This window comes from Lissotriton vulgaris, unplaced genomic scaffold (assembly GCF_964263255.1).
Source record: "Lissotriton vulgaris unplaced genomic scaffold, aLisVul1.2 SCAFFOLD_5900, whole genome shotgun sequence".
Taxonomy (NCBI): domain Eukaryota; kingdom Metazoa; phylum Chordata; class Amphibia; order Caudata; family Salamandridae; genus Lissotriton; species Lissotriton vulgaris.
The window spans coordinates 30,121-43,621 of NW_028253941.1; the positions used below are offsets into that span (position 1 = coordinate 30,121).

The 13,501-nt window shown below is 51.8% G+C and overlaps 1 protein-coding gene across 1 annotated transcript in view; it reads right to left on the minus strand.

Annotated features, from left to right (window-relative positions):
* Nucleotides 1-13,501, minus strand: part of LOC147660710 (inactive tyrosine-protein kinase 7-like) — a gene marked incomplete at both ends in the record, with an annotated part of 79,917 nt that overhangs the window by 29,231 nt on the left and 37,185 nt on the right. The window contains one exon of the mRNA XM_086951517.1: nucleotides 5,831-5,961. Within this exon, the coding sequence (XP_086807643.1) occupies nucleotides 5,831-5,961 (131 nt within the window). The remainder of the gene's footprint in view (nucleotides 1-5,830; nucleotides 5,962-13,501) is intronic.

Consider the following 13,501-nt stretch of genomic DNA (forward strand, 5'->3'; position numbering starts at 1 on the left):
TCGCTCTATGGCCTGCTTTTGCAGAAGTTCCTTTACTTCTTCCTGAAGCCTCGCCAGCTGGTCTCCTGCTGGCGGTCTTCCCCTTGGTTTCCTGCTTGTTGGCCTTTTCTCCAATTCCAGGCAATACCCGAATTGGATGATGTTTAGGATCCATTTGTCTGATGTGATTTCTCTCCATTCCTGGAGGTAAAATTGCAATCTTCCTCCCACTGGTGTCATGTGGTCGTAGGTGTTTTGATTGTCCCGACCCCTTGGTACGTGGTGCCCCCCCGGGTCCTTTCTGTGGCTGGGCACCCAGAGTTCTGTGGAGTCACTTCGAGGAGGGCTGCTGCCCCCCTCTCCTATTCTGGCCACGTCCGTTTCTTCCTCGAAAGGACTGACCTCTTGGTTGGTACTGCCAGGACTGTTTCTGCTGACCTTGCTGTCCCTGTGAGTCTGCCTGGTGCGTTTGCTGGAAAACCTGGTGTGATGTACCTGGTTGGTTTCCACCTCTCCCGCCGGGCCTCCGTGACGGGGTGCCTCTTCTGTTGCCTCTGAACTGCAACGCCCCCATAGACCTTGCCGTCTCATTATCTTTCTTGAGCTGGCTGAGTTTCTCGTCCACAGTTGCCCCGAAGAGCGTGTCGCCGTTGAACGGTGTGTTGAGGATACTGTGTTGCACCTCGGGTTTGAACCCTGAAATCCTGAGCCAGGCGTGTCTCCTTTCCGTGACACCCATCATCATCAGCCTGCTGGCGGTGTCTGCCCCGTCCAGGGCCGTCTTAAGGCAAGAATTTGCCGCATTTTTCCCCTCTTCGACCAACATCTCGGCCTTCTGCCTGGCCTCCTGGGGTAGGTCCTTCACCAAGTGCCCCAGGCCGTCCATGATCTGGTACATGTGCCTGTTTAGAAGAGCGTTGGAGTTAGCCATGCGCCAGTGGGTCGCAGCATTCCGTTCGATCCTTCTGCCCACCAGATCCATCCTCTTGCTCTCCTTATCCGGTGGTGTGCCCGAGGTAGTGGATACGTTGGCCCTCTTCCTAGCCGTGGCCGTGATAATGGAGTCTGCGGAGACCTCGCCTCGAATGTAGGCCGGGTCCTTCGTGGAGTGTTTGTATTTTTTCTCTGTTCTAGGGGTTACCGCCTTGCATGTTGCGGGCTCCTTGAATGCTTCTTGTCCTTGAGCCAAGACGCTCTCGAGCATTGGGAGGAACTGGCTCCTTGTCTGTGTTGGGAGCAAAGTCTCGAGCAGGAAGTCTGCTTTCTGCTTCTCCTCGTCGAGCTTTAACCTAAATGCCGCTGCGGCAGATTGTATCGCCGAATTGTATGCCCCGATGTCGTCAGGCGGCGAGGGCCTCGAGGGGTATGTGTCGACCGCCTCCTCCGGGCTCTCGGTGTCGATATCCAGGTAATCCTCCTCGATGGGGTCAGAGGTGGCCGACTCGGCGTCCAACCTACTGCCCTCCTCCTCGTCATAGCCGTAATCCTCGTAGGGATTCTCCTCATCTCCCTGGTCGTCGACCATCTCGGCGGCCGGGCCATGTCCGTCGCCGAGTTCTTCTTCCTCTTCGACCAGATCTAGCACCACGTGCTTGGTCTTGTGTGGAATTGTAAAGGTACTCATCTCTGCGTCGAAATCCTTCTTCCGCTGCAAGATGCTCGCCATCTCGGCCTCCAAACGCCGTCTTTTCTTTTCCCTTTCGGCCGCGTTCTCGGCCTCGGAACGCTCGGCCCCTCTCTTCGTCACCTGGCTCGGCGGCGAGACTCTCGGCGTCGAAGGTTTGGACGTCGAACTTGGTTTCGGGTCCTTGGACGTCGTCAAAGCTTTCGGGTCTTTCTCCCTCGACGCCGATCGGTCCCTTTCGGAGACGATCTTCGGCGCCTTCTGCTGCTCAACAGCCCGGCCCCTTTCGGAGGCGATCTTCGGAGCCTTCTGCTGTTCTACAGCTCTCGGCGCCAGGGACTCCTTCTCTGAGGATCCGCTGGGCCTGTGTGCGGTCGCGGACTGCAGATGTCGCTGCGTCGGCGCCTTCGGGGTCTGGCCCTCGTTCTTTCGAGACTCAGGGTCTCTCGTGCTCTTGTGGGACGTCGAGTCTCCTACCTTATCAGGCGTCTTCTTGGAATCGGTCTCTACGACCGTGTAGCTGTCGTGTTCGGCGGCAGCGTTGTCCTCTTCCTCTGAGGACATCCCCAGGTCGTACAGCGAAGGCGTCGGGGCTTTTCCTCCGAGGGTGGCGTGTGCTACCCTCTGGCTCTTCCTCACACGAAGGGTCTTCGCGGCGAAGACGGAGCAGGCGTTGCAGTCTTCGGTTCTGTGGTCCACCGGTAGGCAAAGGTTGCACACCGGGTGCTGATCTTTCTGCGCGTACTTGTGTCTGCAATTCGGGCAGAACTTGAACGGCGTGTTGTCCATCCTCGAGCGTTTCAGGCTTCCCTGACCGCGTGGACGTCGATGATCGTCGAAGTTCTCGACGTTCTCTCCTCCTTCTCTCTTCGCCAATGGTCTGCGAAGTCTTCCTTGGTCTTCTTCTTTTAATTTCTTCTCGAACTTCTCGCTTTGCAGTACTTTCTCCAAAAATGTCTGGAGCCCAACGGGAACGATCCAGACCCGACCGCGGAAAAAAGAATCTGAAGATGGCGCCCAGGGATGGGAGCTTCCGCAGGAAGCATGCCGACGTCACCGGAAATACACCCAAGGAAGGGTGACGCCGACGCCCACCTGGGCCACAAAAAAAAAAAAAAAAAAGAGAGAACAGACTACGAATCCGGACCCAACCACAAGACCGCGGAATATGCACAGCATAGTGAATCCAGAAAGATTCACGCTGCAAAACAAGTCCATTCGCAGTTCATGCTTCATGGAGCCTGTCCCCGCGGTCTGACTCCATCCTCGTTATCAAAATCCTCTGATTTTTTCTGATTTTAGTTTTGCTATCAACACAGCATCCCTGTCATGCCTGATACCTTACCTCAGTACAAATATTCCGTCACTTCTGTAAAATGCAACAACAGTCTACAATTTGAGGCACACATGTGAGGGGACGCTGTTCCTCTGCTTATGTCAGATTTGGAAACAGTTTTATTGTTTTATGATGTAGTCTGTCTGAAACACAAAGCACAGGGGACACTATGTTTAACACAATTACCTTTCCCTGTATGTAACTCTGCAGGCTGGCAACAAGCTTGCACTTTGGTGTATTTTAGTCACAAGGCACTGCAGTAGTCACCGCCCACTGTTGGGATGGCTAGATTGCTGACAGTGCTCCCTATTGGTTTATTTTGCCAGGGTTTGCCCATCTGTCAGAGCGCTCTGCCTGGCTCTTTCATAGTTGCGTTGCTGGCTATGATACTGTCGTAGCTCTCCGCAGCGCGGTGGTTAGCACAGACTTTCTTACAGAGGGAGCTGTGGCACTTGACAGCAGGCCCATGTGGCCAGTGCGACAGCTATCCCTTGCGGGGGGCAATGTGTGTGGGGGGGCTGTGTGTGTGGGGTGGGGGGGCTCTGTGTGTGGGGGGGCTCTGTGTGTGGGGGGGGCTCTGTGTGTGGGGGGGGCTCTGTGTGTGGGGGGGCTCTGTGTGTGGGGGGGGGCTCTGTGTGTGGGGGGGGCTCTGTGTGTGGGGGGGGGCTCTGTGTGTGGGGGGGCTCTGTGTGTGGGGGGGGCTCTGTGTGTGTGGGGGGGGCTCTGTGTGTGTGGGGGGGGCTCTGTGTGTGTGGGGGGGGCTCTGTGTGTGTGGGGGGGGCTCTGTGTGTGTGGGGGGGGCTCTGTGTGTGTGGGGGGGCTCTGTGTGTGGGGGGGGGCTCTGTGTGTGTGGGGGGGGCTCTGTGTGTGTGGGGGGGGCTCTGTGTGTGTGGGGGGGCTCTGTGTGTGTGGGGGGGCTCTGTGTGTGTGGGGGGGCTCTGTGTGTGTGGGGGGGGGCTGTGTGTGTGGGGGGGGCTGTGTGTGTGTGGGGGGCTCTGTGTGTGGGGGGGGCTCTGTGTGTGGGGGGGATCTGTGTGTGGGGGGGCTCTGTGTGTGGGGGGGCTCTGTGTGTGGGGGGGCTCTGTGTGGGGGGGGGGGCTCTGTGTGTGGGGGGGCTCTGTGTGGGGGGGGGGGCTCTGTGTGTGGGGGGGCTCTGTGTGTGGGGGGGCTCTGTGTGTGGGGGGGCTCTGTGTGTGGGGGGGCTCTGTGTGGGGGGGCTCTGTGTGGGGGGGCTCTGTGTGGGGGGCTCTGTGTGGGGGGCTGTGTGTGTGGGGGGCTGTGTGTGTGGGGGGCTGTGTGTGTGGGGGGCTGTGTGTGGGGGGGGCTGTGTGTGGGGGGGCTGTGTGTGGGGGGGCTGTGTGTGGGGGGGCTGTGTGTGGGGGCTCTATGTGGATAGCTTTTTTTGTAGGTGGCTGTATGTGTGGGTGGCTCTGTCTGTGTGAGGGTGGCTCTGTGTAGGGGGCTCTATGTGAATGACTGTGTGGGTGGCTTTGTGTTTGTGGCTCTGTGTGTGTGTGGGGCTCTGTGTATGTGTGTGTAGCTCTGTGTGGGTGCCTCTGTCTGTGTGAGGGTGGCTCTATGTGAATGACCCTGTGTGGGTGGCTCTGTATGTGTGTGGGTGGCTTTGTGTGTGTGGCTCTCTGTGGGTGTAAATGCAATAGGTCTTGCATTTGCGAACGATTAAGCTATTGGCACTGTAAATGACAATGCCATTTATTTAACGATTAAGCTATTGGCAATGTTAATGACAATGCCATTTATTTATGATTTAAAAAAAAAAGTCATGAGCAATGCCAATAGCTCTACCTTTAATAATGCAGAGACCATTGCATTGTAAATGCTTGTTCTATTCTTCAGTCCAATGTACATTGTGGAGAGTTTTCTTCGAGAAGCAGTCATTGTAAAATGAGAAACTATAAAGGCAGTGGGCGGTGCCTTCCACAGCCATGCCCTCTTCAGGTTCATTTCATATTGTAGTCTCTTTGCAGGGATCCGGGTGAGGCACAGACACTACACCACTAGATGGCAGCATATCGCAAAGCATGCTAGACATGTAAGAAGCCCACTGAAACAAGCATTGGCAAAGCCAATAGTTGCGTTTGGAGCTTATTGGCTTTGCCAATACTTTTTGGTATTGTTCTGCAGCATGGCCATTATTTTTTCTTCTATATAAAACGTGTTTGAGCGCTCATTTCACCTTTTTTAAATACATTGTTTTTATGGAGGCTGCAGCAATATGCTGCCTGGTAGCCCAAGCGCCCCTTCCCCTTGCTTTAGGGGCAACTGAAGAGCGGGGAACAGAGGCTACTGGACAGGGTAAAGGGGCACATAAGAGTACACCACAACTTCGGGGACAAAAACACGGACAAAAACGCAACCAAGAGTGAGGAGCGAGCAGCACATGGGACCGCTTTCAATGTGACAAGAGAGACAGCAAAACAGTGTACCGAAGAACATTTGTTGAGGGAAGTGAAACCACAAGAGGGCAAGAACTGGAAAACACATGCACTCTGATAGAGTGCTTCAGTAAAAAAGAAAGTAGTTCCCTCGCAGTGAGCAATGGGAGGACAGTAGCCAGTGTATCAAAGAAACAGTAACGAGGCTCTGCGCCAGGAGAGGGACCTACATTTGATGGACAAGCTGGGACAAGGAAAGGCATGGAATAAGAAGCAAGAAAATAAGTGACGGGAAAGCCGACCAATGGTAAGCAACGGGCAAGCTCTGTGCCCCTTGTAAATTCAGAGTAAGCCCACAATAGATCCTGCACTGTCTGGTACGCTCAACGTAAATAATGCGCCATGGAAACTTATCACACTGAAAGACGAGCCTACGAAGAATATGAACATAAGAAAAATAATAAACCAAACAGAGCATCACAAGTATGAACTCACCAGCCAAGCGGAGAGTGGCTTCCAGGACGGTGGGCTTGCCACGCTGCCCTCGGCCAACGCACTGGTATGTGCCAGCACTGCGTGCCTTCACCTGTGTTAGATGGAGTGTCCCGTTGGGATAAACAGTGACACTAAAGAGGAGAAGAGAAGAGACCGGCATGTTTAGACCTAAAATGTCAACCTGTCTTTAACTGTCTCTGACAATAACAAGTGTACGTACCCCAGACATATATAAGCACTGGTATACCCTCACTAGATGCACCAGACATTAACAAGCAATGGATGCACTCACCAGATGTACCAGAGAGACATTAATAAGCACCTGTATAACCTCAATAGATGCACCAGACGTTAACAAGCAACGGATGCACTCACCAGATGTACATGTGGAGAGGAGGACATGTGAACACCACTGAGAGGTAAAGGAAAGCTGCAATGAGCAGGAGAGGCGAGGGGCACATGTGAACACCACAGAGAGGCAAAGGAAAGCTGCAGTGAGCAGGAGAGGCGAGGGGCACATGTGAACACCACAGAGAGGCAACGGAAAGCTGCAATGAGCAGGAGAGGCGAGGGGCACATGTGAACACCACAGAGAGGCAACGGAAAGCTGCAATGAGCAGGAGAGGCCAGGGGCACATGTGAACACCACAGAGAGGCAAAGGAAAGCTGCAATGAGCAGGAGAGGCGAGGGGCACATGTGAACACCACAGAGAGGCAACGGAAAGCTGCAATGAGCAGGAGAGGCGAGGGGCACATGTGAACACCACAGAGAGGCGCAAAGGAAGAAAACAAGTTACTTACCTGTAACTACAGTTATCCAGTATTGGTATCTTTCATAGATGCACATGCCAGAATCATTCCCTGTCGCTGGGAGTCCCACGGTAATAATATATACAAAAGCTGTGCATTAGAAAAATTTTGTAGTTGGCTGACAAGACTATAGGCCTCAAAAGGCCCAAAACGTAGCAGCCTATCTACCTCATTATATGAAAAGAACTGAAAAAGGAGTTCCAATCAGCTGTCAGCACCCTCTAGAACCTTCCCAGCAGAGGCAGTTCACCTCAGATTTTCCCAGCACAAGTGAGAAGTATGTATCCCTAATAAAGAACTGCTCTGCCGGGGAGGAGGGTGGGTGCATGTGAATCTATGAAAGATACCAATACTGGAGAACGAATAGTTTCTTACCTGTCGGTGTAGTTTTGCAGCTTGAAGATCTTTCTGGATTCACTATGCTGTGCATTATTCCGTGGTCTTGTGGTTGGGTCCGGAATCAGTTTTTTTTGTTGTTTTTTTTCGTAGCCCAGGTGGGCGTCTACGTCCCATCTTTTGGTGTCCTTCCTGCGACGTCGGCATGCTTCCTGCTGAAGCTCCCACCATTGGGCGCCATCTTCGGATTTTTTTTCTTCCAGTGTGTGTTCTGTTTCCAAATAGTATGGCAATGTTTCAATATTTGTTTTACCGCTTTTCCCTTCAAAAGTCTGTTCAAGTCTTTCCCCCTTTTTTTACCACCTCTTTCTCCAGTCTCATCTTTCTGGTGGAGATGGGTGGGTTCGCTAATGAATCCAGAAAGATCTTCAAGCTGCAAAACTACACAGACAGTAAGAAACTATTCGTTTTGCAGCGTGAATCTTTCTGGATTCACTATGCTGTCCATAGACTTTGTAGCGGTTTGTTATATTTGTGGCGGCTGGGTGGTAGATTAGCTTTGATTTTTGAATATGTGTTGAAGCACCTTCTGTCCCACTTGTGCTTCTTAGTTAATTTGTATGTCCACACAGTAGTGTTTTGTGAACGTGTGCACTGTAGCCCAAGTAGCCGCCAGGCATATGTCCTGAATGGGAGTGTTAGCCAGGAAGGCTATTGTCGCTCCCTTTTTCCTGGTTGAGTGGGCCCGCGGCCTTTCTGCTAGTTCTTGCCCAGCTTGTTTGTGGCAGAATTGTATTGCTTGCGCGAGCCACCGTGCAATTGTCCCCTTAGCAACTGCTTTTCCCCTGAAACTGTCTGCAAATGACACAAAAAATTGTTTTCTTTTTCTGTGGTCCTTAGTTCTCTCCATGTAGTGCATGACTGCACGTCTGGCGTCCAGAGTGTGCAGTGCCCTTTCTGCGTTTGTCGTTGGCTACTGGAAGAAACTAGGTATTTGGTTAATGTGGAACTTAGACACCACCTTTGGCATAAAGTGTGGGTCCGCTCTCATCACCACCCTATCGCTGTGGATTTGTATGTAGGGTTCTTGTAGCGTTACGCCTGTAGTTCGCTCACCCTGCGCAGCGAGGTGATTGCCACCAGGAAAGTGTTTTTCAAAGTTAGCATTTGTAGGGAGGTCTTACGGATCGGTTCAAAGGGTGCTTTCATGAGTTCCGTCAGTACCAGGTTGAGGTTCCACGCTGGTGCTGGTAACCTCTTTGGTGGTGCGATCCTCTGCACCTTCCAAGAATCTTTTTACAATTTGTGAAGTAAATAAGCTTTTCCCTGTCTCTCCTCTAGTGTAAGCGACTATGGCTGCCAGGTGTACCCTTAGCGAGGATGAGCTCAGATTGGCCTCGAGGAGGTGCGTGAGGTATTTAAGCACTGTAGAGTCTCTTGTCATCTGGTTGTGCAGTTTTTCCTTTCTGCACCATAGTGTGAACCTCTTCCATTTGGCAACGTAGCACTTTCGTGTGCTAGGTCTTCTTGCCTCTCGAAGTACCCTTAGGGTGCTCTCAGGTAATTTAAGGTGTGCGAACTCTATGTCCTCAGGAGCCAGGCTGCCAGGCTGAGACTTTCCGGCTCTGGATGCAACACCTCTCCGTTTTGCATGGAGAGTAGGTCTTTCCTTCACCCAAATCTGTGTGGTGAACTCTATGTCATCTCCATAATCTGCGAGTACCAGGTCTGTCTGGCCCACTGTGGTGCCACCAGTATCAGGGTCATGTTGCTCGTCCTGCACTTGCTGAGTACCTTGTGTATCAGGGGGATCGGCGGAAAAGCGTAAGCAAATGTCTTTGACCAGCTTATCCATAGGGCATTCCCCAGGGACCCTTCCCCTGGTTGCCTGGATGCGAAGTGCTGGCATTTTGCATTCTGACGCGTTGCAAACAGGTCTATCGATGGTGTCCCCCACCTGTCAAACAGTCTCTTTGTCTCTTGGGCATTGAGCTCCCATTCGTGGGAAGCCAATATCGGTCTGCTCAGCCAGTCCGCTTCCACGTTGTCTTTCCCTGGCAGGTGAATCGCCAGTAGATCCATCTTTAGTGGGATGGCCCATCTCCATATTTCCTGCGCTAGCTCTGACAGCGGGGCTGATTGTGTTCCTCCCTGTTTGTTTATGTAGAACATCGCTGTTGTGTTGGCTGTCTGGATCAACACTGTTTGGTTGTACAGCTTTGTCTGGAATGCGTTCAGTGCAAGGAAAACGGTTTTTAGTTCCAAGTAATTGATGTGCCTGATCGCATCCGTTGGTGTCCACAGACCCCTCACTCTGAGTTTTTCCACGTGTGCTCTCCGTCCCTTCTGGGATGCGTCTGTAGTGATGGTCACTGTTGGTGTTGGTGGTGTTAGAAGTTTCCCTTTTGTTATATTTCCTTTGTTCCACCAGGATATCTCCTTGTGCACTGCGTGCGTTACAACCACTAGGTCCTCCCAACACCCTGTCGCTTGTGACCATTGGTCCTGCAGCCACTCCTGGAGTGGTCTCATGTGTAGTCGTACATTTGGTACTATGTGGATGCATGAGGCCATCATGCCCATCATTTTGCTCACCGTCCTCACTGTCAGAGCTTGCCACTTCTGGTAGAGGCGCGCCTCCCTCAACAGCGCCATCGCTCTCTTCTCGCTGGGGAACACCTACCCCTGCACGGTGTTGATCTGTGCACCCAGGAACATTTTTACTTGTTCTGGGTTCATTGAGGATTTTTCCCAGTGGATGGAGAAACCCAGAGCCATCTGTGTGTCTGTCGCTCGCTGTGCGTGCCGTTTGCATGTCTTGTATGACCTTGCCTTTATTAGCCAGTCGTCCAGGTAAGGGTATACGTGGATCCCTTCCCGCCTTAAGTGTGCTGCAACTGCTGCAAGGCACTTTGTGAATACCCGTGGTGCCGATTTCAGTCCGAATGCCAGTGCCGTGAATTGATAGTGATCTGTGTTGACCAATCTTAGCAGATGTTGCCGCCTGTTCATTGGGATGTGCAGGTAGGCATCTTTGAGGTCTATGGTGACCATGAAGTCCCCGCCTTGTATCTGTGGAAGGACCTCTTGAAGGGACGTCATTTTGGGGTTTTTATGTATTTGTTGAGGAACCTTAGGTCCAGGATGGGTCTCCTTGTTTCATCTACCTTTGGTACCAGGAAGTACGTAGAGTACACCCCCTTGTTCCACTCTATGGGAGGCACAAGCTCGATAGCTTCCTTCTGCAGGAGTTCCTGTGCTTCCTTTAGAAGTAGCGCTAGTTCCTTCTTTGGTAGTGCTCTTCTTTTTGGTTTTTTGTTTGGTGGTGTCCTTTCCAACTCTATGCAGTATCCGTACTGTATGGTGTTGAGAATCCATCTGTCTGTAATTATTTTCTTCCACTCCTGGAAGAAAAGGTTCAGTCTTCCTCCCACAGGTGTTACGTGCTCTTGGATGTTTAGTTCGAGCCACTCCTCTTTGTTGTATCTGTGCTCCACCCGTGGAGTTTTTGAAAGGGTGTGCACTGGTAGAGTGGCAGAGTCACTTGGAGGTGGATTGTTGTCCACCTCTTCTGTTTCCACGTCCATTTCCTTTCCCGCGAAAGGACTGGCCCCTCTGTTGGTATTGCCAGTGTTGTTTTTGCTGGCCTTGTTGCGTCTGGGTGTCGCCCTGGTGGGACTGGTGGAAAGTCTAGTGCGACGTTCCAGGCTGGTTGCCTCCTCTCCGACTTGGTCTCCGTAACGGGGTTCCTCTCTTGGTGCCTCGGAATTGCAAGGCCCCCATGGATCTTCCGGTGTCGTTGTCCTTTTTCAGCTGGGTGAGCTTTTCGTCCACTGGTGCTCCGAACAGTGTCTTACCGTTGAACGGGGTGTTCAGGATGTTGTGTTGCACCTCCGGTTTAAAGCCTGATATTCTGATCAAGGCTTGTCTCCTCTCAGTGATGTCTCTAATAAAAGAGAGGGACCCAAAAAACCAAAGGAGTAGGGTACCAAAAGGCAGGTCTGTCAACAAAGTATTCCCCTTTGGGTGAACTTAAGAGTAAACCACAGTTTTATGCTAAATTACTTAAATAAAATGTACAAGATTTTTTGTATGTCTGACTCATGTTAATCATTTATTGCTCCTTATTATGTTTATGTTACTGTATATGTTCGTGTATGTTTAGCATAAAACTGTGGTTTACTCTTAAGTTCACCCAAAGGGGAATACTTTGTTGACAGTCCTCTCCGTGATGCCCAGCATCATAAGTCTGCTGGATGTGTCTGCACTGTCCAGTGCTGTTTTTAGGCAAGAATTTGCCACGTTCTTCCCCTCTTCTACCAGGTGCGTAGCTCTTTGCTGGTATTCTTGTGGGAGGTATTTGACTAACTGGCCCAGTTTGTCCAGGATCTGGTGTTGGTGCCTGTTCAGCAGGGTGTTGGAATTGGCCATGCGCCAGTGCGTTGCGGCATTCCTCTCGATATTTCTCCCCATCTGGTCCATCCATCTGCTCTCTTTGTCTGAAGGTGGTCCTGATGTTGTTGGGACATTGGCCCTTTTCCTTGCTGTTGTCGCAATGATGGAGTCTGCAGTGACTGTTCCCTGGATGTAGGGTGGGTCCTTGGGGGAGTGCTTGTACATTCTCTCCGTCCTGGGTGTGACGGGTTTACAAGTTGCAGGATCTTTGAAGGCCTCTCTCCCTTGTCCTTTGATGCTTCCGAGCATTGGCAGGTACTGGCTCCTGGTTTGTATTGGGAGCAGTGTTTCCACGAGGACATCCGCCTTCGGTATTCCTCCTCGAGTTTTACTCTGAACGCTGATGCTGAGTTCTTGATGACTTCATTGTTAAGTCCAATGTCGTCAGGCGGCGAGGGCCTCGCAGGGTATGTGTCAACCCCCTCTTCTGGACTCTCGGCTTTGAGGTCCTGCCACTCTGTGTCCTGTGAGTCTGAGTATGTCGAGCCCAGAAATGTCCTCTGGTCATCATCTTCCTCCTCCTCGTAGCAGGGGGTCTCTTTGCGATATTCCAGAACTTCCTGGCTTTCCGACTGTTCTTCGACCTCAAACTCTTCTTCTTCCTCGACGAACTCGACCCCGTTGACTTCGGCTTCGAAGAGATTGTATACGCTTTCATCCATTCGTCAAATTCTTTCTTTCGTTGCAGGATGTTCTCCATCTCGAGTCTTCTCTTCTTTCTTTCCATCTCGGCAGCCTGTTCGGCGTAGAGTGGTTGTGCCGGTCTCTTTGTCTGGCAAGATGGCGTCGAGACGGGTTTCGGCGTCGAGACTGGTCTTGTGTCCTTCGTCGACGACGAAGAGGTCTTTGGCATCGAGCGTTCCTTTTCATGGACGCTTTTCGACAACCTTTGCTGGTCGCCGTCCTTCGGCGCCTGGGAGTCCTTCTGTGAGGATCCTTTGGCCCTGGATGTTGCTGTGGATACTGAAGTTTTCGGCATCGGCGCTTTCGGGGTCTTGCCCTCGTTTTTTCGAGAGTCTTGGGCAGACTGTCGAGAGTCTTTCTGGCCTTTTTGGGGCGTCTAGTCTCCTACCTTTTCTGGAGTCTCATTATTATTGGTCTCTACGACTGTGTAACTGTCGTCTTCTTCGGCGAAGTAATCCTCCTTGTCGGTCGATCGTCCCAGGTCTCGAAGGGACGGTGGCTGGCCCTTGCCCTGCATGGCGAATTTAGCTCTCCTTTGCCTCTCTCTCACTCGAAGGGTCTTCGGCGTAAAGGCGGAGCAGGTGTTGCAGTCCCTGCTTTCGTGGTCGAGTGGCAGGCAGAGGTTGCAAACTGGGTGTTGGTCTTTCTACACGTACTTGTGGTGGCAGTTCCGGCAGAATATGAATGGTGTGTTGTCCATCTCTTGCTTTCAGGGGGCCCCCTGAATGCGCATTCTCTTCTGGACGTCGAAGTTCCTCGAAGATCCTCTTCCTTCGTCGTCCCTTTCGATGATGTAGTCTCACTCAGTCTTCTCCACTTTTTTTCTTCCCAAAAACTTGGCTTTTGGCTTCTCTTTTCTCCAAATCTCTGGAGCCCTCTCAAGAACGATCCAACGGCAGAAAAAATAATCTGAAGATGCCGCCCAAGGGTGGGAGCATCCGCAGGAACCATGCCGACGTCACAGGAAGGACACAAAAAGGTGGGACGTCGACGCCCACCTGGGCTACGGAAGAAAAAAAAAACAACTAACAAAAGACTACGATTCCGGACACAACCACTAGACCGCTGAATAATGCACAGCATAGTGAATCCAGAAAGATTCACGCTGCAAAGCAAATATGCTATTTACCAGTATGCATCTGTTCTTGGCATGTAGGGCTGCTGACAGACATATCTGTGCATAGATCGCCGCCTAGTGTTGGGTCCGGATGATCGCACATTGTTGTCCTGGAAGAGTCTTCGAAGTATCACGAGATAGGTGGCTCCTCCCCTAGACTACAGTGCGCATGGGCATCGACTTCATCCCCAGATTGTTTTTAGCCATTGTGGCAAAGATGGAGTGTAACACTGTGAGTGAGGACCATGCTAAGAGTATGTGTGAGTGCT